At 48.7% G+C, this 25,980-nt stretch overlaps 1 protein-coding gene across 1 annotated transcript in view; it reads left to right on the plus strand.

The window, feature by feature from the left end:
* Window positions 1–25,980, plus strand: part of LOC123766095 (uncharacterized) — a 902,969-nt gene that overhangs the window by 487,916 nt on the left and 389,073 nt on the right. The window contains exons 29-30 of the mRNA XM_069321294.1: window positions 3,067–3,183; window positions 22,405–22,504. Coding sequence (XP_069177395.1) covers window positions 3,067–3,183; window positions 22,405–22,504 — 217 coding nt within the window. The remainder of the gene's footprint in view (window positions 1–3,066; window positions 3,184–22,404; window positions 22,505–25,980) is intronic.

Here is a 25,980-nt window from a genome sequence, read left to right on the forward strand (position 1 = left end):
CAGTACCACCACACTTGTCAGTCTGTGACAGTACTCCGACACTCGTCAGTCTATGACAGTACCCACACACTCGTCAGTCTGTGACAATACCCCTACACTCGTCAGTCGGTGATAGTACCCCAACACTCGTCAGTCTGTGACAGTACCCCCACACTGGTCAATCTATGACAGTACCTCCACAGTCGTCAGTCTATGACAGTACCCCCCACACTTGTCAGTGTTTGACAGTATCCCCCACACTTGTCAGTCTTTGACAGTCCCTTCACATTCGTCAGTCTATGACTGTACTCCCTCACTCGTCACCCTATGACACTACTTCCACACTCGTCATTTTTTGACAGTACTCCTACACTCGTCAGTCTTTGACAGTACCCCCACACTCGTCAGTCTTTGACAGTACCCCTACACTCCTCAGTCTCTGACAGTTTTCCCACACTCGTCAGTCTGTGACAGTACTCCCACATTCGTCCGTCTGTGACAGTACTCCCACACTCGTCAGTCTGTGACAGTACCCCCACACTCGTCAGTCTGTGACAGTACCCCCCACTCGTCAGTCTATGACAGTACTCCCAAACTCCTCAGTCTGTGACAGTACCCCCACACTCCTCAGTCTGTGACAGTACTCCCACGCTCATCAGTCTATGACAGTACTCCCACATTCGTCCGTCTGTGACAGTACTCCCACACTCGTCAGTCTGTGACAGTACCCCCACACTCGTCAGTCTGTGACAGTACCCCCACACTCGTCAGTCTATGACAGTACTCTCACACTCGTCAGTCTATGACAGTACTCTCACACTCGTCAGTCTATGACAGCACCCCCACACTCGTCAGTCTATGACAGTTCTCCTGCATTCGTCAGTCTGTGACAGTACCCCCACACTCGTCAGTCAGTGACAGTACACCCACACTCGTCAATCTGTGACAGTACCCCTACACTCGTCAGTCTATGACAGTACCCGCACACTGGTCAGTCTATGACAGTACCCCTACACTCTTCACCCTATGGCACAACTCCCACACTCGTCAGTCTTTGACTGTACTCCCACACTCGTCAGTCTAAGACAGTACTCCCACACTCGTCAGTCTGTGACAGTACTCCCACACTCATCAGCCTGTGACAGTACCTCCACACTTGTCAGTCTCTGACAGTTCTCTTACATTCGTCAGTCTGTTACAGTACTCCCACACTCGTCAGTCTGTGACAGTACCCCCACAGTGGTCAGTCTATGACAGTACCCCTACATCCGGCACCCTATGACACTACTTCCATACTCGTCAGTCTTTGACAGTACTCCCACACTCATCAGTCTAAGACAGTACTCCCACACTCGTCAGTCTGTGACTGTACTCCCACACTTGTCAGTCTAAAACAGTACTCCCACACTCGTCAGTTTCTGACAGTACCCTCACACTCGTCAGTCTATGACAGTACTCCAACACTCGTCAGTCTGTGACTGTACTCCCACACTTGTCAGTCTAAGACAGTACTCCCACACTTGTCAGTCTAAGACAGTACTCCCACATTGGTCAGTCTAAGACAGTACTCTCACACTCGTCAGTCTGTGACTGTAATCCCATACTTATCAGTCTAAGACAGTACTCCCACACTCGTCAGTCTCTGACAGTACCCTCACACTCGTCAGTCTATGGTAGTACTCTCACACTCGTCAGTCTGTGACTATACTCCTTCACTTGTCAGTCTAAGACAGTACTCCCACACTTGTCAGTCTAAGACAGTACTCCCACACTCGTCAGTCTCTGACAGTACCCCCACACTCGTCAGTGTATGAGAGTACCCTTACACTCATCAGTCTATGACTGTACCCCCACACTCGTCAGTCTGTGAGAGTTCTCTTCTTATTCGTCAGTCTTTGACAGTACCCCCACTCGTCAGTCTTTGTCAGTACCTCCAACAGTCATTAGTCTTTGACAGTACCCCCACACTTGTCAGTCTTTGACAGTACCCTTACACTCGTCAGTCTTTGACAGTACCCCCACACCCGTCAGTCTTTGACAGTACCCCCACACTCGTCAGTCTTTGACAGTACCCCCATACTCGTCAGTCTTTGACAGTACCCCCACACTCGTCAGTCTTTGACAGTACCCCCACACTTGTCAGTCTTTGACAGTACCCCCACATTCGTCAGTTTTTGACAGTACCCCCACACTCGTCAGTCTTTAACAGTACCCCCACACTTGTCAGTCTTTGACAGTACCTCCACACTCGTTAGTCTTTGCCAGTACCCCCACACTTTTCAGTCTTTGACAGTACCCCCACACTCGTCAATCTTTAACAGTACCCCCACACTCGTCAGTCTTTAACAGTACCCCCACACTCGTCAGTCTTTGACAGTACCCCCACACTCGTCAGTCTGTGACAGTACCCCCACACTCGTCACCCTATGACACTACTCCCACACTCGTCAGTCTTTGACAGTACTCCCACACTCGTCAGTCTATGACAATACTCTCACACTCGTCAGTCTATGACAATACTCTCACACTCGTCAGTCTGTGACAGTACTCCCACACTCGTCAATCTATGACAATACTTTCACACTTGTCAGTCTATGACTATACTCCCACACTCGTCAGTCTATGAGAGTACTCCCCACACTCGTCAGTCTGTGACACTACTCCCACACTCGTCATCCTTTGACACTACCCCCACACTCGTCAGTCTTTGACAGTACCCCCCCCCACTCGTCAGTCTTTGACAGTACCCCCACACTCGTCAGTCTTTGACAGTACCCCCACACTCGTCAGTCTTTGACAGTACCCCCACACTCGTCAGTCTTTGACAGTACCCCCACACTCGTCAGTCTTTGACAGTACCCCCACACTCGTCAGTCTTTAACAGTACCCCCACACTTGTCAGTCTTTGACAGTACCATCCTCCACCTAAGCTCCAGTAAGTACCATCTTTCACCATCCTCCAGTGGCTACCGTCGTGACGGTGTTCTCCATCACTGAGACGAAAGGTATACAATAACCATATATAACAGTGTGATATATAACTTGTGTGTTGATGCAAGAAAAATACTCAACACTGTCTTTTTCCAGTGGACAGTTTTCGTTGCTGGGATGGCAGTGGGAGACAGTGTTGAAGGTGGCCCTGGGACGGCAGGTGGGCGACACCCACTGGGTCACCTACCTCCTCATCTTCCCTGATGCCTCCAGGTACGTCGTCACGTAAATGCAATATGAGATGTTCACTATAATATCCAAATATTCATCCCTATCTTTTGGGTGTACATTCAGAGGCTGAGTTGCAGTCAAATAAAGAAGATTTCTTTAGATCAAGATGGTAAGATGTATTGCATAGGTTAGAAATCATAGCTTAACTGACCATTTTGGTGTCTGAGAAGCGAGGTTTCAAAGATCATCAGCAGCAGTATTCACACGAAGGAAACAGATATATGAAGATTTGCTTATACAGTCCATATGGAAGTCTCCAACACCGATACACTCCATATGGAATGTCTCCAACACTGATACAGTCCAGATGGAAGGTCTCCAACACCGATACAGTCCATATGGAATGTCTCCAACACTGATACAGTCCAGATGGAAGGTCTCCAACACCGATACAGTCCAGATGGAAGGTCTCCAACACTTGAACCGTCCAGATGGAAGGTCTCCAATACCTGTACAGTCCAGATGGAAGGTCTCCACACTTGCACAGGCCTGATGGAAGGTCTCCAACTCTTATACCGTCCAGATGGAAGGTCTCCAACACTGGAACAGTCCAGATGGAAGATCTCCTCACATGTTCAGGCCAGATGGAAGGTCTCTAACACTTGTTCAGTCCAGATGGAAGGTCTCCAACACTTGTACAGGCCACATAGAAGGTCTATAACACTTGTACAGTCCAGATGGAAAGTCTCCACACTTGCACAGGCCAGATGGAAGGTCCTCAACACTTGTACATTCCAGATGGAAGGTCTCCATCACTTGTACAGTCCAGATGGAAGATCTCCACACTTGTTCAGGCCAGATGGAAGGTCTCCTTACACTTGTTCAGTCCAGATGGAAGGTCTCCAACACTTGTAAAGGCTACATGGAAGGTCTCCAACACTTGTACAGTCCAGATGGAAGGTCTACAACGCCGATGCAGTCCAGATGGAAGGCCTCCAAAATTTATACAGGCCAGATGGAGGGTCTCCAACACTTGTTCAGGCCAGATGGAAGGTCTCCATCACCTGTACAGTCCAGATGCAAGGCCTCCACACTTGCACAGGCCAGATGGAAGGTTTCCAAAATTTGTACAGGCCAGATGGAAGGCTTCCAACACTTGTACAGGCCAGATGGAAGGTCTCCAACACTTGTACAGGAAATATGGAAGGTCTCCAACACTTGTTCAGTACGGATGAAAGGTCTCCAACACTGATACAGTCCAGATGGAAGGTCTCCAACACCGATACAGTCCAGATGGAAGGTCTCCAACACTTGAACCGTCTAGATCGAAGGCCTCCAATACCTGGAGAGTCCTGATGGAAGGTCTCCACACTTGTACAAGCCAGATGGAAGGTCTCTAACACTTGTACAGTCCTAATGGAAGGTCTCTAACACTTGTACAGTCCTAATGGAAGGTCTCTAACACTTGTACAGTCCTAATGGAAGGTCTCTAACACTTGTACAGTCCTAATGGAAGGTCTCTAACACTTGTACAGTCCAGATGGAAGGTCTCCAACACATACAATCCAGATGGAAGGTCTCTAACACTTGTACAGTCCTGATTGAAGGACTCCAACACTTGTACAGTCCAGATGGAAGGTCTCCAACACCTGTACAGTCTTGATGGAAGGTCTCCAACACGTGTACAGCCCAGATGGAAGGTCTCCACCACGGATGCAGTGCAGATGGAGGTCTCCACCACGTGTACAGGCCAGATGGAAGATCTCCACACTTGCACAAGCCAGATGAAAGGTCTCCAACACTTGTACAGGCCAGATGGAAGGTCTCCACACTTGTTCAGGCCAGATGGATGGTCTCCAGCACTTGTTCATTCCAGATGGAAGGTCTCCAACACTGGTACAGGCCAGATGGAAGGTGTCCAACACGTGTACAGGCCACATGGAAGGTCTCCAACACTGGTACTAGCCAGATGGAAGGATTCCAACACGTGTACTGGTCAGATGGAAGGTCTCCAACACTGGTATTGACCAGGCTCGAGTCGCCTCACAGACAACCGATGGGTCGCGTGTAGAAACATTCATCTGGTATGAACACTAGCTTGAGAGGCCTTCCAGTGGTCTACTGTCTGAATGGACAGAGTTTGGAGGCTGTAGTCCTAAGGGCACTTTTCGGTGCCCTTAGGACTACAGGCAGATGCAAATCGGTAGGATTCTTTCACCTGATGACCTGTTCACCTAACACTAAAAAGATACCTGAAAGTTAACTACTTCGGTCTGCTTCCTGTTAATGTGTGTAGGGTCCCCGTGGCTGAGTGGACAAACCTGTCCTCCTTCAAAGAAAGTCGCATTTCACTTGTATGCGTTATATAAGGCCAAAAATTGTTGTACTAGAAAATGGAAGCGGGTCGCGAAAGTGATGTAATGCCCCATTTTCTGGCTTGGGTCCTCCGGCAGGTTAGGAGAGGACACTTTACATTTACAGTTTTCTTGACGTTGGGAAACCTTAGGAGGACGGGCTGCCCTGCGGACAGCGCTTAGAGGTCGTAGTCCTAATGGCTCGGTTACGATTCCGGGTGGAGACGGAAACAAATGGGCAGAGTTTTTTCACCCTGATGCACGTGTTCATCTAGCAGTAAATAGGTACCTGGGAGTTAGACAGCTGCTACGGGCTGCTTTCTGGGTTTGTGTGTTTGTGTGTTAGAGATAAATTTATGTAGCAGATATAATAGTGGAAAAATAGATTGGCTAGAAAGGTGGGGTCTAATAGCTAACAGCGCAATTCTGCAGACACAAATAGTAAATACACCCACACGCGCGCGCACACACAAGGTGGATGATGATTTTTTTTCAAATTTTGCTGATGGGTGTTTGATTGGCAGTTGTACGACAGAAGAAAAATTAATACAAAATCAACACTCGGTTTGGAATTAGATAGGTATAGTTGAAATAATGTAATTAAGCACTTTGTTAGTTATATGAGAAATTTTATGAATCCTCACTCCATTTTCTTTTCGTTCCCCCTCCGTGGTGTCGCCTTGTCGTGGTGAGGGGCTCACCCTGGGACCGGTAAGGGTTGCCTGTGCCCCCTCTCCTGCCTCTCTTTGGGTGGTGTACGTGCGGATGGGCACCACGTAGGGGCCTTGTGAACCATCGGACCACCCGCTGGAGGGGTCGCCCGTGAGGGGGCTGCCCTGAGTGGATGGTTGGGTGTCCAGGCTGGGGCGATAGGGGGACTGGGGTCTTAGCACCAGTGTGGGAGAATGGACGATGTAGTAGGACTCCCCTGTTGAACAGAGGGAGCACCGCTGGGGACGACGCACCCTTCCTGCACTGGCCCGCTCTCGGCCTCCCTGGCTGCCCTGGTAGGTGGTATCCCTTGGTTCCGGGTCCCAGATTCTTTCGCATGATTGATTTATAGATAATGACACAACCTCTCTTACACAAGCTCATGGGGTGGGCGACCAGGCCTCTGAGTCGGAATATGATGGGGCTACAGACCAGGCTCTGTAGCTGGGGCTACAGACCGGGCTCTGTAGCCCGGTCTGTAGCCCTCCCTCCTCCCTCCCGGTCCCCTCCCTCCTCTGTGGTAGGGGTCGAGTCCAAGCCACCAACTTTGACCACCTCATCCCCTGGTACGGCTCCATTTCTCGTTGTGACTACTGTACCTTTTATCCCTTTTATTATACCGATAATAGGTTAAGTAATAATTGTAATTACGAAGCAATAAGATACTTACCTTAACATACTAAGAAGGTTAGGTAAGGTCGGTGTTTTCTATGAAGCTTTTCAAGGTAAACTAAAATATTCACAATAAATTAGTATGTCACATATGCACTTATTTAATAAGTCAATATTGACTTAAAGAAAGTGCGAGAACGGGTTGCACACCTTGGTTGTTCCTGCAACGTGGGCTAAATACTTTGATCTTCACCATCTGGATTTTACTCCTCCTGACGATTTATCCCTCCATAGGCATCTAATGTTGATTCGGTAGATGCCTCAGTTACTTTTAACCCCACCCATCTCGGTACGCGTGTCGTTGCTGCTCCTTCTCAGGATGCAGCCACCCTCTTAGCCGCACTGTCCTGCATTGGGGAGACTCCTGTTCGGGTCTCCAAACACGCTTGGTTAAATGCCAGTGTTGGCACTGTTCTCCTCCTGCACCATGTTGCAACTGGTGTTAGGGACCTCAAGGACTGCCATGAGGATAAACATATCCTAGAAGCCCAAGGCCATTCTGTCCTCCAGGTGGACATATTCACTCGACCCCCTCGTGGTCGTCGCTGTCAGCCCCTTCGGATTGTGAAAATTACCTTTGATAGGAGAACCCTTCCGCCATCTATTATTCTTGCTGGTGCCAGATGCTCCGTTCAGGAGTACATTCCCTCTCCTCGGCTTTGTAATAAGTGCTGGAAATTTGGGCATGGTGCCCTCAGATGCTCCAGTACTGTGTCTCTATGCCCCATGTGTGGGGATGATGGTCACTCTAAGTCAGAGTGCTCTTCTCCACAGGCTCACTGCCTCAATTGTGGTGAGGCCCACCCTACCTTCTCCCTCGCATGTATACATTACAAACTCAAGGCAGCCGTCCTCAACTTGAAACACCGGGATCGTTTGTCTTTTCCTGAGGCGAGGCGCCAAGTTCGCCGTTTCACTCCTTTCGCTGGTGTGTCTTATGCTTGCGAGTTGCGCTCTTCCTCTTCTCGTCCTTCTCACCTTCCTCAGTCTCACAACCGTTTCCAGGCCTTAGACCCAGACACGCCCACTGCCTTCTCCCTGTTTCATTACATTCTGTCCAGAAGGGTCCCCCTCCTGGTTTTCTGTCTGGAGTTTTCCCTTCTTCCTACCCAGTCTGCCATTCTCCTGTGTCTTCTTTCTCATCTCCCTCCAATCCTCCTTCCCATCCTTCTCCCTCGTCTCTTAGCTCTCCACGCCGCCTGTCTGTACAGGCTGTTGTCCATCATCCTCCTTGAAATCTTCGTGTTATTTGCTCTCGTTCTTCTTCTCCTGTTAAGCCGTTCGAGTCTGTCGCCCAGTACGTTGTTGCTGGAACACCTGTCTCTTGCCAGGAAAGGAGCCAGAAACGTAAGCCTAGCTACTCTCCTTCCTCCACCCCAGCGGGTAAGAAGGCATTGCTTCCTTCCTCGCCCCCCACCTCTGACTCCATTGCTCCGTCCCCTCCCGTTTCGGTGGTCGGGCCCCTTGTTCCTGCTATGGAGGTTTCTTTGGACCCTGCTTCCTTCTCGGTTGCTGCCCTTGCTGACGTACGCTCCCCGGTTTCTGCCTGTCCTTCTCCTGCTGTCCTTGACCGCCCCTCTCGGTTGTCTCCTCATCCTCGGTTGTCTCCTTCTCATCCTCCAGACCCTGCCTGTCCGCCTCTGGTCTGTCCTCCCGCTCCTTCCCTTCCATCCTTACTCAGTTTACCCATGCCTCTTAACCCTGACTTCGCTGACCCTGATCCTGAGCTTATTTAACATGCTGTGTTCTTTTTACCTTTGTTTCTTTATTGTTCTCTGTTGCTGTCCTTTCTCTATTGTCGATGTTTATTCTTCAATGGAATATTAATGGATATTACGGTAATTTCCATAAACTCCAACTTCTGATTTCACAGTTCTCGCCCCTTTGTGTCTGTCTCCAGCAGCCGATGCTTGGTGCTCATCCTGGTCGCTTCCATGGCTATTCCTTTCTCTCCCCCCCCCCCAAAAAAAGGGGTTATGGGCCCCTTTTGCTGGGGCCCATAACTCTACTGCTCACTTGATTCGTTCTGATATTTCCTTCGTCCCCCTACTTTTTCCATTGCCTAGCCAATGTTCTGCTACCCGTGTCTTTGTGAGTAAATAGTATGTGGTTTGTTCCATTATCTCCCCCCAAAGTCCTGTTTTCTCTTCCCGATCTTTAGCACTACTGGACTTCTTGCCACAGCCTGTGCTCCTGTTGGGTGATTTCAATTGTCGACATACCCTTTGGGGTGATGTTCTGACAAACACTGGAGGTCGCCTTCTTGAACCGTTCGTTCTCTCTTCTTCCCTGTCTCTTCTGAATTCTGGTGAGCCCACTCATTTTGACTTTCAAATTAGCACCCTTTCCTGTCCTGATCTTTCTCTCTGCTCATCGTCTCTCTAGTTAGATTTCACATGGTGGGTTCTTGATGACCTCCATGGCAGTGACCATTTCCCCATCCTTGTTTCATTTTTCTCTTTTCACCCTCCCCTCTTCTTCTCTAGGTGGCAGTTTGCCAAGACTGACTGGGACCTATTTACCCTCCTTGCTACTCTCTCCGACCTCTCCATTCTGCCTCTCCCTCACACCCTCCTCCTTTTTCATGACTCCATTTTCGACGCTGCCCTCTGCTCTATTCCTAGCTCTACCTCTCGAGGCATACGGAAGTGCATCCCTTGGGGGGAATGGGACTGTGCTTGGGGTGTCTGCTGTAAGCATGCAGCCTGGAAGAAACACCGCCACCGGCAGATTCTTTTCTTTCGTTTCGGAAGGCGAGTGCGGTGGCTCGTAGAACCATCTGTAAAGCTAAACGTGAGTGTTGGAGGTGTTATGTTTCCACCATTACATCCGATTCTTTTCTGCCGCAGATCTGGAAGCGAATCCGCAAGATAGCGGATAAATTCGTTCCCGATCTCTCGCCGGTCCTTCACCTCCGTGGGACTCTTGTGGCGGACCCAGTGCAGGTCGCGACCGAACTGGGTTCCCACTTCTCGTCTGTTAGCTCTGGTTCTCATCTTCCTCCATCTTTCCTTCTTCGTAAGCCTGTTCTTGAATCGCGTCCTTTAGATTTCCGCACCCATCTCAGACTTCTTTATAATGATCCCTTCTCTCTCTCTCTCTCTCTGAACATCAGTCTGCCCTGGCCCTCTGCGGTTCTACGGTGGCGGGCTTCGATGACATTCATTATGAGATGCTTCGCCATCTCCCTCCGTGCACGTCTCAGTATTTACTGAGTTTGTATAATCGGGTCTGGGAGTCGTCGTCAGTCCCTGAGGAATGTCTTGATGCCGTTGTTCTCCCTGTTCGGAAACCAGGGTCTCTCGGAACATCTCCTCAGGACTTCCGCCCTATTGTTCTCACGAGTTGTGTCTGCAAACTCTTTGAACATATGGTTAACGTCTGTATTCGTACTGCTTTTGCTGTGAAGACCTCTGTTGTTTCCGTCCTTTTTTACCTGGAAAAGGCTTACGACACCACCTGGAGATATCATATTCTGTCCCAACTTCGGTCTTTTGGCCTTCGTGGTAATCTCCCTCTCTATCAGCTGACAACACAGCTGATATTTGACTCATTCAGTGATTGATGCCACTTAGTGGAGAGATTTAGCACGAGATCAGCAGCAGATTGGCTTTTTCTAAAACAACAATGTCAGTCGCATATGTGAGCGTATTCTTCAGTTCAGCCAGAATGGCTGCTAATAGTCATCATGTGAAGTGTCAGATGTGAGATTCTAACTTCTACCATAAATGTAGGTGAGTACAGTATCAGTTACAGTATCAGTTACCTGATACTTTAAACCACTAAGCCGTTGACTCCTCAATTGCTTGTGCCAATCTAGAAGGCAGTCGTTGGATTCTCACACCGAAATTTAGTATTCAGTGACTGGGCTTGGGTTTGAATCCAGGAGCCGACACTCAATAAATGCAAAATTATGAGAAGTAGCTTGTGGCGGACAATGATAAAGGTCAGTACACCTGAAAGGTATTGACATAAAGTCACGTATGGCAGCAATAACTTTATTAACAATACTTACTAATACAAGGCACAACAATTTAACGTTACATTAATGTCCAGAGTGACACTCTGACAGCTAATCAAACCAGTCCAGCAGGACTCGTGTTCCTGCCGCTCTCGGCTGGTATACCACAACACATCTCAGCCCTCTTGCTGGGCAAAATAAGATCAAATGAACTAAGTGAACATCGGGTGCTCACTTGGACTCAAAATGTAATCCAAAGTAATTACAGCAAAACAATCTGAAGAAACAAAGCAAGACTTGTCACTGAGACAGTCTTCTGTAAACAAAATTAATTATGTTAACACAAATCCCTGTGTACTGCAATCAATTAAAACAATTACGTTACAGTTCTATCACACAGATAAGAATAAACATTAGCTTAATAAACATACTTAATAAAATAAACAAAATTTCTAAAATAAATGTATTACATACAAAATAAACAATTACCTAATTACGTTAATTAAATACATTAATTATTGTCACTTAGACATTTATCATCCAAATGTAATTTACATTAATTACAATCTGTCACTGAGACAGCTTAATCAAACAAAACGGTAATTCTTCACAGTAATTACTCTGCCACAATGACAATTAAACAATCGGTGAGTAATTACGTTAATTACTGTGACACGGTCAGTTAATCAATCAAGATGAATTAGGTTACTGACGCTATCACAAAGACAGCTTGCCAAATAAGAATTAGTCAACATTTTACTAATTACCTTACATACACTGTCTCAAGGACAACTGTCAAAACATGCAATTACGTTCACTGACTTTTCAATCTCTATAATTTAAGATTATATTAATTGCTTATCACGGAGACGAGTCTGAACACGCTAACAATTTGCACCACTTCACAACATTAAATAATAAACCACAAGCACAAAAAGTGCACCACAACACTGATCACAATGTAATTCAATGATCACAATATAATTCAATGATCACAATATAATTCAATGATCACAATATAATTCAATGATCACAATATAATTCAATGATCACAATATAATTCAATGATCACAATATAATTCAATGATCACAATATAATTCAATGATCACAATATAATTCAATGATCACAATATAATTCAATGATCACAATGTAATTAAACCTTAGGTATCTCTCAGACAACCCCCGCAACAATTACTTACTCTTAACCTCTGGTTCTCTGAAACGAGATTCAAGACATCACATGGAAAATCAATAATATGAGTTTCGGTAATATTGAACCTTACCACAACATTGAGAGTAAAATAACTAAATTAACTAAATAACTAAAGCAGTCTCCGTGGTGTAGTGGTAAGACACTCGCCTGGCGTTCCGCGAGCGCTATGTCATGGGTTCGTATCCTGGCCGGGGAGGATTTACTGGGCGCAATTCCTTAACTGTAGCCTCTGTTTAACGCAACAGTAAAATGTGTACTTGGATGAAAAAACGATTCTTCGCGGCCGGGGATCGTATTCCAGGGACCATAGGATTAAGGACTTGCCCGAAACGCTACGCGTACTAGTGGCTGTACAAGAATGTAACAACTCTTGTATATATCTCAAAAAAAAAAAAAAAAAAAAAATGTGTAATTATGTGTAACATATACACAGGCAGAGACGAATTACAGTAATCACTCAGACAAATTGTAATCGTTACTTTTAACGGGTTTCCTGGACTACGATCTCACACCAGTAACAGGTGATAACGAGACAACGTCAGGTTGGTGAGTTGATACCAAATCAACACAAGGAATTATGCACTAATTACGATAAGATATTATTGTACTCGCATATAAGACCGACCTACTAACACTCACACTCATACATACAGATGAACTTTGTAGAGGCTTCTGCAGCAATCTCTGCACGTGGTATATCATGCGAGACCACGTGGGGTGTGACCACGTGGTGTTGGTGTCTGTCAAGTCAGACACTCAGGCGCGGAGCGCGGTGTTCTCGCGGTGTTCCCAAGCGCGGAGACATTTCTCGCCTCCACAGCTGGGAGGCGAGAAATGTGTTCCCAAGGAGTGGGCAGTGTGCGCACGTGGCACAGGGTGATGTAACACGTGTTAGGGCACACAGGGTGACAGGTACGGATGGCGGGAAAATACTAAGTCTTTAATAGCCTGTCTTTATCAACCCTGTCGATTCCCTTGAGAATCTTGAATGTGGTGATCATGTCCCCCCTAACTCTTCTGTCTTCCAACGAAGTGAGGTTCAATTCCCGTAGTCTCTCCTCGTAGCTCATACCTCTCAGCTCGGGTACTAGTCTGGTGGCAAACCTTTGAACCTTTTCCAGTTTAGTCTTATGCTTGACTAGATATGGACTCCATGCTGGAGCCGCATACTCCAGGATTGGTCTGACATACGTGGTATATAATGTTCTGAAAGATTCCTTACACAAGTTTCTAAAGGCCGTTCTTATGTTAGCCAACCTGGCATATGCTGCTGATGTTATCCTCTTGATATGAGCTTCAGGGGACAGGTCTGGCGTGATATCAACCCCCAGGTCTTTCTCTCTCTCTGACTCTTGAAGTATTTCATCTCCCAAGTGATACCTTGTATCTGGTCTCCTGCTTCCTACCCCTATCTACATTACATTACATTTGCTTGGGTTAAACTCTAACATCCATTTGTTCGACCATTCCTGCAGCTTATCCAGGTCTTCTTGAAGCCTCAAGCTGTCCTCCTCTGTCTTAATCCTTCTCATAATTTTGGCGTTTTCAGCAAACATTGAGAGGAATGAGTCTATACCCTCTGGGAGATCATTTACGTATATCAGAAACAGGATAGGTCCAAGCACAGAGCCCTGTGGGATTCCACTGGTGACTTCACGCCATTCTGAGGTCTCACCCCTCACTATAACTCTCTGCTTCCTATTGCTTAGGTACTCCCTTATCCACTGGAGCGCCCTACCAGTTACAATCTATCAGGACCTAACCAACCACAGATTAGAGAACTACTTAGATTCTGTGACAAATTTTCACTCAATCAGCAGATATCGGAGCCAACGAGAAATGAAAATATTCTAGATCTGGTCTTTACGAACAATGAAGACATTATCAGAGACATTACGATATCAGACACCACATACTCAGATCACAAGCTCATTGAAGTGCAAACGACCATCATTACTCAGAATAGACCTAAAACGTTGATAAAGCGAGAGGGGCTATTCAGTAAATTCAATTTTAATAATAAAAGGATAGACTGGGAGATAATAAACAGGGAACTTACAAACATTCCATGGGGAACTGTTCTAAGTAATACAAGTCCTACAGAAGGAATAGAAAAACTTCAGAAGCGTATCAAGTCTGTCTGAAACATGTTCCTTTGAGGAAAGCCAGAAAGAGATCTAACGTAGAAAGAGAACGCAGACGACACTATAAACGCAGGAAAAAAATAACGGAACTGCTTATGCATACACGAATTTCCCGTCAAAGAAGGAATAATTTAAATAGGGAGATTGAAGAAATCGAGCGGAAATTGAAACACTCATATGAAACTGAAGAAAGGCAGTTAGAACAGAAAGCAATTCAGGAAATAAAGAAAAATCCAAAATATTTCTTCTCATATGCGAAATCAAAAGCAAAAACCACTGCCAGTATTGAACCTATTCGTACAAGTGAAGGTTCATACACGGAGGATGACAAAGAAATTAGTGAAATCCTAAAAAAGCAGTATGAGGACATGTTTAGCACTCCAATAAACAACATGAAGGTGGAAGATCCAGACAATATCTTTATGCGGGATATTCAAACCCCTGTAAATATAACTGATATAAACACGAGCGCACTAAGTTTTGAAAGAGAAATTGAAAACATGCCCATGCACTCGGCCCCAGGTCCAGACTCATGGAATTCAATATTTATAAAGAAATGCAAAGTGCCGGTAGCACAGGCACTCAGTATAGTGTAGAGGAAGAGCTTGGACATGGGGGAGATACCAGATGCACTTAAAGTAGCAGACATAGCCCCTCTACACAAGGGAGGGAGCAAAGCATTGGCAAAGAATTATAGACCAGTTGCACTAACATCGCACATCATAAAAGTATTTGAGAGAGTTATTAGGAGTCAGGTCACCAATTTCATGAAGACAAATGACCTTCACAACCCAGGCCAACATGGATTTCGAGCGGGAAGATCGTGCCACTCACAGCTACTTGAGCACTACGACAAAGTCACTGAGGCATTAGAAGAAAAACAGAATGCGGATGTGATTTACACGGACTTCGCAAAGGCTTTCGATAAATGTGACCATGGCGTGATAGCACACAAAGTGAAGTCAATGGGAATAACCGGTAAAGTAGGACGCTGGATACTCAGTTTTCTGTCAAACAGGACTCAGCGAGTAACGGTCAACCATATAAAATCTAGTCCAAGTGCAGTTAAAAGCTCTGTACCTCAGGGCACAGTCCTTGCACCGCTGCTTTTCCTTATTCTCATATCAGATATAGACAAAAATACAAATCACAGCTTCGTATCATCCTTTGCAGATGACACAAAAATCAGTATGAAAATTACCTCGGCTGAAGACATTGAAAAACTTCAAGCTGATATTAATAAAGTTTTTGACTGGGCATCAGAAAATAACATGATGTTTAACAGTGATAAATTCCAGGTACTCAGGTACGGTAAAAATGAGGACCTTAAACATAATACAGAGTACAAAACACAATCAAATGTACCCATAGTAGGAAAACAGCATGTAAAGGATTTGGGAATAATAATGTCTGACGACCTAACGTTTAAGGAGCATAACCAAGCAAATATTGTGACAGCCAGAAAAATGATAGGATGGATTACGAGAACTTTCAAATCCAGGGATCCCATCATAATGGTTGTACTCTTCAAGTCACTTGTGTTGTCCCGTCTTGAGTACTGCTCAGTACTCACTTCCCCCTTCAGAGCAGGAGAGATTGCTGAAATAGAGGGAATACAGAGAACATATACGGCACGCATAGACGCAATAAAGCACCTAAATTATTGGGATCGTCTCAAAGCCCTCCAAATGTACTGACTAGAAAGAAGACGAGAGAGATATCAAATAATATACACCTGGAAGATACTGGAGGGCCAAGTACCAAATCTACACAGTAAAATAACAACGTACTGGAGTGAACGATATGGAAGAAAATGTAGAATAGAACCAGTGAAGAGCAGAGGTGCCATAGGCTCAATCAGAGAACAACATGTATAAACATCAGAGGTCCGCGGTTGTTCAACGTCCACCCAGCAAGCATAAGAAATATTGCCTGAACAACCGTGGACATTTTCAAGAGGAAACTAGATTTATTCCTCCAAGGAGTGCCGGACCAACCGGGCTGTGGTGGGTATGTGGGTCTGCGGGCCGCTCCAAGCAAGAGCCTAGTGGACCAAACTCTCACAAGTCAAGCCTGGCCTCTGGCCGGGCTTGGGGAGTAGAAGAACTCCCAGAACCTCATCAACCAGGTATCAACCAGGTAACTCCTGCCTGTTTCTCCAGCTTATGCATCAACCTTTTATGGGGTACTGTGTCAAAGGCTTTCCGACAGTCCAAAAAAATGCAGTCCGCCCATCCTTCTCTTTCTTGCTTAATCTTTGTCACCTGATCATAGAATTCTATCAAGCCTGTAAGGCAAGATTTACCCTCCCTGAACCCATGTTGATGGGTTGTCACGAAGTCTCTTCTCTCCAGATGTGTTACTAGGTTTTTTCTCACAATCTTCTCCATCACCTTGCATGGTATACAAGTTAAGGACACTGGCCTGTAGTTCAGTGTCTCTTGTCTGTCACCCTTTTTAAATATTGGTACTACATTAGCAGTCTTCCATACTTCTGGTAGGTCTCCCGTTTCCAGTGACCTACTATACACTATGGAGAGTGGCCAGCAAAGTGCTCCTGCACACTCTTTCAATACCCATGGTGAGATTCCATCCGGCCCAACAGCTTTTCTCACATCCAGCTCCAAGAGGTGCTTCTTGACCTCATCTCTTATAATTTCGAACCTTTCCAAGGTCACCTGGTTTGCTGCCACCTCTCCTAGCGCCGTGACTTCTCCCTGTTCTTTTGTAAAGACCTCCTGGAACCTTTTGTTGAGTTCTTCACACACCTCTTTGTCATTCTCTGCGTACCTGTCCTCGCCCACCCTAAGTTTCATCACCTGTTCCTTCACTGTTGTCTTCCTCCTGATGTGACTGTGTAGTAGCTTTGGTTCGGTCTTGGCTTTATTAGCTATATCATTTTCATACCTTTTCTCAGCTGCTCTTCTCACACTAACATACTTGTTCCTGGTTCTCTGGTATCTCTCTCTACTTTCTGGTGTTCTGTTATTACGGAAGTTCCTCCATGCCCTTTTGTTCAGCTCCTTTGCTTTCATACATTCCCTATTAAACCACGGATTCTTCCTTTGCTTCTCTGTTTTTTCCTGTTGGGCTGGGACAAACCTACTTACAGCCTCCTGACATTTTTGGGTGGCATAGTCCATCACGTCTTGTACGGACTTGGTTCCGAGTTCTGTGTCCCAATGTATATCCCATAGGAATTTATTCATCTCCTCATAGTTTCCCTTTCGGTACGCCAGCCCTTTGTTTCCCAGTTCTTTTTTGGGGGTGATAATTCCTAGCTCAACCAGGTACTCAAAGCTCAATACACTATAATCACTCATTCCCAAGGGGGCTTCCAACTTAACTTCCCTTATATCCGACTCATTTAGGGTAAATATCAGATCAAGCAAGGCTGGTTCATCCCCTCCTCTCGTTCTTGTCGGTCCCTTGACGTGTTGACTTAGAAAGTTTCTTGTTGCCACATCCGGCAACATGTGTGTGTGTGTGTGTGTGTGTGTGTGTGTGTGTGTGTGTGTGTGTGTGTGTGTGTGTGTGTGTGTGTGTGTGTGTGTGTGTGTGTGTACTCACCTAGTTGTGCTTGCGGGGGTTGAGCTCTGGCTCTTTGGTCCCGCCTCTCAACTGTCAAGTGTGTGTGTGTGTGTGTGTGTGTGTGTGTGTGTGTGTGTGTGTGTGTGTGTGTGTGTGTGTGTGTGTGTGCGTACGTGCGTGCGTGCGTGCGTGTGCGTGCGCCTCTGCCTTTTTACTCTTCACAATTTCGTCTTGTTGTTGACAAGATAATTACTCGACACTCATGCTGTATATTCCAGGATTGGTAAGATACATAATTTACATGTCCAAGAATGCTTCCTGTCATGAACTTTGAGATTTGGCGCTGTTATACAGATGATAACTTGCAAGTTTCATCCTTTGAGAACTGCCAAATTTGCTGAATGGTGGCACACTGGCAAGAAGCTTCTTGACGAAAGTGCTGACAATCGGTGTCAATCAGCAAGTCTAGCCTGGACTCAACGAAGATTCACATGACTGTGCTAATAATATAGAGTCATGAGAAATAGCTGAAGGTGCTGCAAATATTTCGTCAACGAGCGACTTGCTATGTATGAGGTGACCTTCTATGAAGAAAAGCCCAATAGTGCTAGGCGGAATGATGCTTATGAAGAGCATCGTGATGCCCGTCTCGGAAACATCGCTCCAATGGAATTTGGTGAAATGATGTGACCAAGACAAATATGGATCAATGTTCCTTGTGGGAGAGGTCCAACACGGGTAGGAGTGGGAACAGCCTGGCAGCACACTGATGTCAATTGTCTGGTAATCCCCAAGTGAAAACCAGCACTGTCCTGGAGGGGTCACTAAATGGCAGCCAGTTGTGTCTTTGGCGTCAGTGAGGTTGTGACGCAGTGATCGCTTGTCCACTGGGGACGCTTGTCCGCTGGGGACGCTTGTCCCTGGGGACGCTTGTCCACTGGGGACGCTTGTCCGCTGGGGACGCTTGTCCCTGGGGACGCTTGTCCACTGGGGACGCTTGTCCGCTGGGGACGCTTGTCCGCTGGGGACGCTTGTCCCTGGGGACGCATGTCCACTGGGGACGCTTGTCCGCTGGGGACGCTTGTCCACTGGGGACGCTTGTCCACTGGAACGCTTGTCCACTGGGGACGCTTGTCCGCTGGGGACGCTTGTCCGCTGGAGACGCTTGTCCACTGGAGACGCTTGTCCGCTGGAGACGCTTGTCCACTGGGGACGCTTGTCCGCTGGGGACGCTTGTCCGCTGGGGACGCTTGTCCCTGGGGACGCATGTCCACTGGGGACGCTTGTCCGCTGGGGACGCTTGTCCACTGGGGACGCTTGTCCACTGGAACGCTTGTCCACTGGGGACGCTTGTCCGCTGGGGACGCTTGTCCGCTGGAGACGCTTGTCCACTGGAGACGCTTGTCCACTGGAGACGCTTGTCCGCTGGAGACCCTTGTCCGCTGGGGACGCTTGTCCGCTGGAGACGCTTGTCCACTGGAGACGCTTGTCCACTGGACACGCTTGTCCGCTGGACACGCTTGTCCGCTGGAGACGCTTGACCGCTGGGGACGCTTGTCCACTGAGGACGCTTGTCCGCTGGGGACGCTTGTCCACTGGGGACGCTTGTCCGCTGGAGACGCTTGTCTGCTGGAGACGCTTGTCCACTGGAGACGCTTGTCCGCTGGAGACGCTTGTCTGCTGGAGACGCTTGTCCACTGGAGACGCTTGTCCGCTGGAGACGCTTGTCCACTGGAGACTCTTGTCCGCTGGGGACGCTTGTCCGCTGGAGGTGCTTGTCCACTGGAGACGCTTGTCCACTGGAGACGCTTGTCCACTGGAGACGCTTGTCCGCTGGGGACGCTTGTCCGCTGGGGACGCTTGTCCCTGGGGACGCTTGTCCGCTGGGGACGCTTGTCCCTGGGGACGCTTGTCCGCTGGGGACGCTTGTCGCTGGGGACGCTTGTCCGCTGGGGACGCTTGTCCACTGGAGACGCTTGTCCACTGGAGACGCTTGTCCGCTGGAGACGCTTGTCCACTGGAGACGCTTGTCCACTGGAGACGCTTGTCCACTGGGGACGCTTGTCCCTGGGGACGCTTGTCAGCTGGAGACGCTTGTCCGCTGGAGACGCTTGTCCGCTGGAGACGCTTGTCCGCTGGAGACGCTTGTCCGCTGGAGACGCTTGTCCACTGGAGACGCTTGTCCACTGGAGACGCTTGTCCGCTGGAGACGCTTGTCCGCTGGAGACGCTTGTCCGCTGGGGACGCTTGTCCCTGGGGACGCTTGTCCGCTGGAGACGCTTGTTCGCTGGAGACGCTTGTCCGCTGGGGACGCTTGTCCGCTGGAGACGCTTGTCCCTGGGGACGCTTGTCCGCTGGGGACGCTTGTCCGCTGGAGACGCTTGTCCGCTGGAGACGCTTGTCCGCTGGAGACGCTTGTCCGCTGGAGACGCTTGTCCGCTGGGGACGCTTGTCCCTGGGGACGCTTGTCCGCTGGCGACGCTTGTTCGCTGGAGACGCTTGTCCGCTGGGGACGCTTGTCCGCTGGAGACGCTTGTCCCTGGGGACGCTTGTCCGCTGGAGATGCTTGTCCGCTGGAGACGCTTGTCCCTGGGGACGCTTGTCCACTGGAGACGCTTGTCCGCTGGGGACGCTTGTCCCTGGGGACGCTTGTCCGCTGGAGATGCTTGTCCGCTGGAGACGCTTGTTCACTGGAGACGCTTGTCCGCTGGAGACGCTTGTGCGCTGGAGACGGTTGTCCACTGGAGACGCTTGTCCACTGGAGACGCTTGTCCACTGGAGACGCTTGTTCACTGGAGACGCTTGTCCGCTGGAGACGCTTGTCCACTGGAGACGCTTGTCCGCTGGGGACGCTTGTCCGCTGGAGACGCTTGTCCGCTGGAGACGCTTGTCCACTGGAGACGCTTGTCCACTGGAGACGCTTGTCCACTGGAGACGCTTGTCCGCTGGGGACGCTTGTCCGCTGGAGACGCTTGTCCACTGGAGACGCTTGTCCACTGGAGACGCTTGTCCGCTGGAGACGCTTGTCCACTGGAGACGCTTGTCCACTGGAGACGCTTGTCCACTGGAGACGCTTGTTCACTGGAGACGCTTGTCCGCTGGAGACGCTTGTCCACTGGAGACTCTTGTCCACTGGAGACGCTTGTCCACTGGAGACGCTTGTCCACTGGAGACGCTTGTCCACTGGAGACGCTTGTCCACTGGAGACGCTTGTCCACTGGAGACGCTTGTCCGCTGGGGACGCTTGTCCCTGGGGACGCTTGTCCCTGGGGACGCTTGTCCGCTGGAGACGCTTGTCCCTGGGGACGCTTGTCCACTGGGGACGCTTGTCCACTGGAGACGCTTGTCCGCTGGAGACGCTTGTCCGCTGGAGACGCTTGTCCCTGGGGACGCTTGTCCCTGGGGACGCTTGTCCACTGGAGACACTTGTCCCTGGGGACGCTTGTCCACTGGAGACACTTGTCCACTGGAGACGCTTGTCCGCTGGAGACGCTTGTCCGCTGGAGACGCTTGTCCCTGGGGACGCTTGTCCCTGGGGACGCTTGTCCACTGGAGACGCTTGTCCCTGGGGACGCTTGTCCACTGGAGACACTTGTCCACTGGAGACGCTTGTCCGCTGGAGACGCTTGTCCGCTGGAGACGCTTGTCCCTGTGGACGCTTGTCCCTGGGGACGCTTGTCCACTGGAGACACTTGTCCGCTGGAGACGCTTGTCCACTGGAGACGCTTGTCCACTGGAGACGCTTGTCCACTGGAGACACTTGTCCACTGGAGACGCTTGTCCACTGGAGACGCTTGTCCACTGGAGACGCTTGTCCACTGGAGACGCTTGTCCCTGGGGACGCTTGTCCGCTGGGGACGCTTGTCCACTGGAGACGCTTGTTCACTGGAGACGCTTGTCCGCTGGAGACGCTTGTCCGCTGGAGACGCTTGTCCACTGGAGACGCTTGTCCACTGGAGACGCTTGTCCGCTGGAGACGCTTGTCCACTGGAGACGCTTGTCCCTGGGGACGCTTGTCCGCTGGGGACGCTTGTCCCTGGGGACGCTTGTCCCTGGGGACGCTTGTCCCTGGGGACGCTTGTCCACTGGAAACGCTTGTCCGCTGGAGACGCTTGTCCCTGGGGACGCTTGTCCGCTGGGGACGCTTGTCCCTGGGAACGCTTGTCCCTGGGGACGCTTATCCCTGGGAACGCTTGTCCGCTGGGAACGCTTGTCCGCTGGGGACGCTTGTCCGCTGGGGACGCTTGTCCGCTGAGGACGTTTATCCGCTGGGGACGCTTGTCCGCTGGGGACGCTTGTCCGCTGAGGACGTTTATCCGCTGGAGACGCTTGTCCCTGGGGACGCTTGTCCGCTGGGGACGCTTGTCCCTGGGGACGCTTGTCCGCTGGGGACGCTTGTCCCTGGGGACGCTTGTCCGCTGAGGACGCTTGTCCGCTGGGACGCTTGTCTGTGGGACGGTATAACACAGTCATCCCTCCTGGAGTCACGCACATACCTCATCTCCTGATGAATTATTTGTTTATTTTATTTTACCAAATATTGCTGTTTAATTACAAATTAAAACATTTAATTCGCTAAATTTATAAAAGGCATATATTACTTACCATTAGATAAATTTATGCAAATTAATTTTTGAGTGTCGGTAATCTTTTTATTTCTGTTATTTTTTTGCAGATTTAACTTCGGATCACAACTTGGGTTTGTAGTTGCTGAAAATAACCTGAATATCACGACTAGATTTGAGATACATTTGCCGTCTGGGGAAACACACAATGTAAGTATTTTGATGTCCTGTGGTAGCCAAAAGTATTACATCAGTGAATCTATAACGAATCTTCTATAGATTTCTTATGATCTTCTTCACTATAAAGTAAACTGAGAAATTAAATCTCCAAAGTTCACTTTATAATTTGATCTGCAGTAAATAATGCATTTCGTTGAGGCTGTTGATATATTCAGATATGGAGAGAGAGGGTGTAATAGGGGAGGGATAGGGAGAGGGAAAGAGGGGAGATGTAGGTGGGTTGGGTAGCGGGGAAGGGGTAAAGGGTTATAAGGCAGGATGCAGTTGTTTTAGATTCAGCTACTGAGAACAAAAGTTCCAAGAAGCATGGGCTATAGTGAGCCCGTAGTGGACTTACCTGTCACATGAGAGGGGGGCTGTATGTGTGATGGGAGCGAGATTGATTGATGAAGATTAAGTCACCCAAGAGGTAGTTCGGGCATGGATAGCCCGTAAGTGGTAGTAGTAGGCATCTATCAGTCTCAGGAGACTATGGAGTTGCGCTCTGGTTGTCGGTCTGAGTGGCCTCTCCAAGGCGCAAAGCCAGGGTAGTTTGATATGGAGGAGAAGCTGTTACCCCTGCTGCAGGTTCCCCCTCTCCACGGCGCCGAAAGTCTCTAATGAAAAGGCAAATGCCAATACGATTGGTTCCAGCACCGTCGCAGGAACTGAGAGTTCCAGAGTTGACCTCGAAGTTGGTGAAAGACGGCACAGGGACTCCAAACCCAGAGACCGCCGTGGTCAGGGCCGGAGAAGAACCACCCCATCAAGGGCAAGAACGACACCAGCCTCCTGAAGCAGACCCTGGGCCGCACGAGCCCCAGGAGGTCTACATCCCAGTCCCGCACCTACAGGTTCCAGAGATCGTCCACTTTTCTAGTCAAAAGAGGTGTCCAGCAGCTGGACACCCTCATAAATACTGTCAAGTAGTATTCTCCCCCGTGATGGTAGAATTGTTTTTTGAGTCAATCAAAGTATACTGTATGCTGAGGTCGCATTTAATCGTCAGGCAGCCATCGCGGGGGAGCATACTACTTGACAGTATTTATGTGTCCAGCTGCTGGACACCTCTTTTGACCAGAAAAGTGGCAGTGGTGACTGCTTCACGGTGGTTACTGAAAGATTCAGGGACTCTTAAAGCTCTTCTAAGGTCGTTGGTTGTTTCACATTCCAGGAGATAGTGAAGTAGTTTTTTTTCTGTTATTGTTTGGCAGATGAATTCCCTATGTCTAGGCTCACTAATTTCCCAGTTGCATCTGTAACCTAGATGTAGTCAGTATAACCGAGCTGCTATTTCCCTGTGGATTCCTTTCGAGATATTTCACCTGCCTAACTTGGTGACCTGAAGATACCATATTGCAGAGGGCGAACCTTCTGCTACTCTCCAGTGAAAATGGGCTTTGTTGAGGTGTGAGAGCTTTTTGGTTATGGTGTTTTATATGTACTCTAGGCTGGGTTGGATTGTTTTGTGGATCACTGGATGACGAGTTGCCAATTTAGCAGTTTCATCGTCTTTCTCATTTACTGGGATTCCAACATGGGATGGAATCCAGTTTAGGGTTATGTTGAGACTTTTGCCTTTAGCTTCTGCTCCAAGATACAAAATGGTGGTAATTATTTCCACGTTGTCTTTCCCCTGTTTTTCCCCTAATATTTGAAGTGCAGCTTTTGAGTCTGTGTGTATGATTGCACTTTGTGTGTTTTGTGCAATCACATATGTGAATGCCTGTTGTATGGCAAACAGCTCAGTTTGGGTCGATGATACTGGTCCTCCCTGTCTCCAATAGGCCTGTTCGCTGTCCGTGCAAAGAGCAGTGCCAGCACACATATATTCTGTGTCAATCGATCCGTCTGTAAAGATGTGAGTGCCTCCTGCTACTGCAATGCTGCTAATTTGTTTTTCTATGATGCGCCTTAGGATTGTTGGATCATAGGCAGCCTTTTTCATCAGAAGAACTTCTGATGAAAAAGGTCCTTTATCCTCTATCAAAGGTCTGATCCTCTATCAAGAATCATGGTTTTTAATTGTAGTCTGTTTAGGACTTCTCCCGCCCTGCCAGCCCAAGAGTTTCCGTTGTTTAGGACATGTCTAACCACCATGGTCTGCTGAACTGGGACTGGATCTGGAAAAACAATTATCATACTGATAATCGTTTCTCATGATAGCACTTGTGTGCTATGTCCCTTTCCCTGCTCTGACTAACTGTTCCATCCCATCTTCCCGTTCGTCTCCTATTTGCGTGGTTAGCGCTGGTTCTCTCCCTCTCCCTCTTCCTCTTTCGTCTGTCCCCCTCCTTCACTTTCTCTTCGTTCTTTTGTCCCACACTTGTCCCCATCGTTCTCCCTCTCCATCTAAGACAGGAGGCCGTTGTCCAGTGCGTCGCTACTGGCACGCCTGTGTCTGTCAGAAACGGAAACCTGGTTCCTCTCCCTCTTCATTCCCTGTGGGTAAAAAGACTTCCGTCCTTCCTGCACTTTCCTCTACTGTCTTGGTTCCTGCCTCTTCTGTCTTAGTAGTGGAGTCTGCTGATCTGGCCATGGTCATTCCTGTTGCCCTTGATTCTGCCTCTGGTCCTGTCCCTGGTAAGGTATCCCTGGTGAGGTACCCCTAGTGAGGTACCACTGGTGAGGTACCCCTGGTGAGGTACCCCTAGTGAGGTACCACTGGTGAGGTACCCCTGGTGAGGTACCACTAGTGAGGTACCGCTGGTGAGGTACCCCTGGTGAGGTACCCCTGGTGAGGTACCCCTGGTGAGGTACCGCTGGTGAGGTACCCCTGGTGAGGTACCCCTGGTGAGGTACCGCTGGTGAGGTACCCCTGGTGAGGTACCCCTGGTGAGGTACCCCTGGTGAGGTACCGCTGGTGAGGTACCCCTGGTGAGGTACCCCTAGTAAGGTACCGCTGGTGAGGTACCCCTGGTGAGGTACCCCTGGTGAGGTACCGCTGGTGAGGTACCCCTGGTGAGGTACCCCTGGTGAGGTACCGCTGGTGAGGTACCCCTGGTGAGGTACCCCTGGTGAGGTACCGCTGGTGAGGTACCCCTGGTGAGGTGAGGTGGAACCTTTCATCCTCTCTTGTCCACTGTCTCCTCTAAATTCTAACAACCTTATTCATGTTGCCTCGCACACTCCCTTTCCTGTCTTGATCTTTTCGTCTGCTTGTCCTCCAGTTATTTAGACCTGTCATGGAGGGTTCTTGATGAGCTCTTTAATATTGGCCATTTTCCCATCCTTACCACACTCTTCTCTTTCCGCCCTCTTATCCCGTTCCCTCGTTGGCGATTTGATAAGACGGACTGGAATATTTTCACCACATACACTCCTGTTTCCACCATGTCTGTCTGATCTCTCACTCTCAGGCTCCTCCTTTTTGCAGCACCCTCTTGGACGTTGCTCTACTTTCTATTTCTCGCAATGTCTGGGTGGTACACGGAAGTGCATTTACAGATGGAATTTGGATTGTCCTA

The sequence above is a fragment of the Procambarus clarkii genome, chromosome 9 (assembly GCF_040958095.1).
Source record: "Procambarus clarkii isolate CNS0578487 chromosome 9, FALCON_Pclarkii_2.0, whole genome shotgun sequence".
In the NCBI taxonomy this organism is placed as follows: domain Eukaryota; kingdom Metazoa; phylum Arthropoda; class Malacostraca; order Decapoda; family Cambaridae; genus Procambarus; species Procambarus clarkii.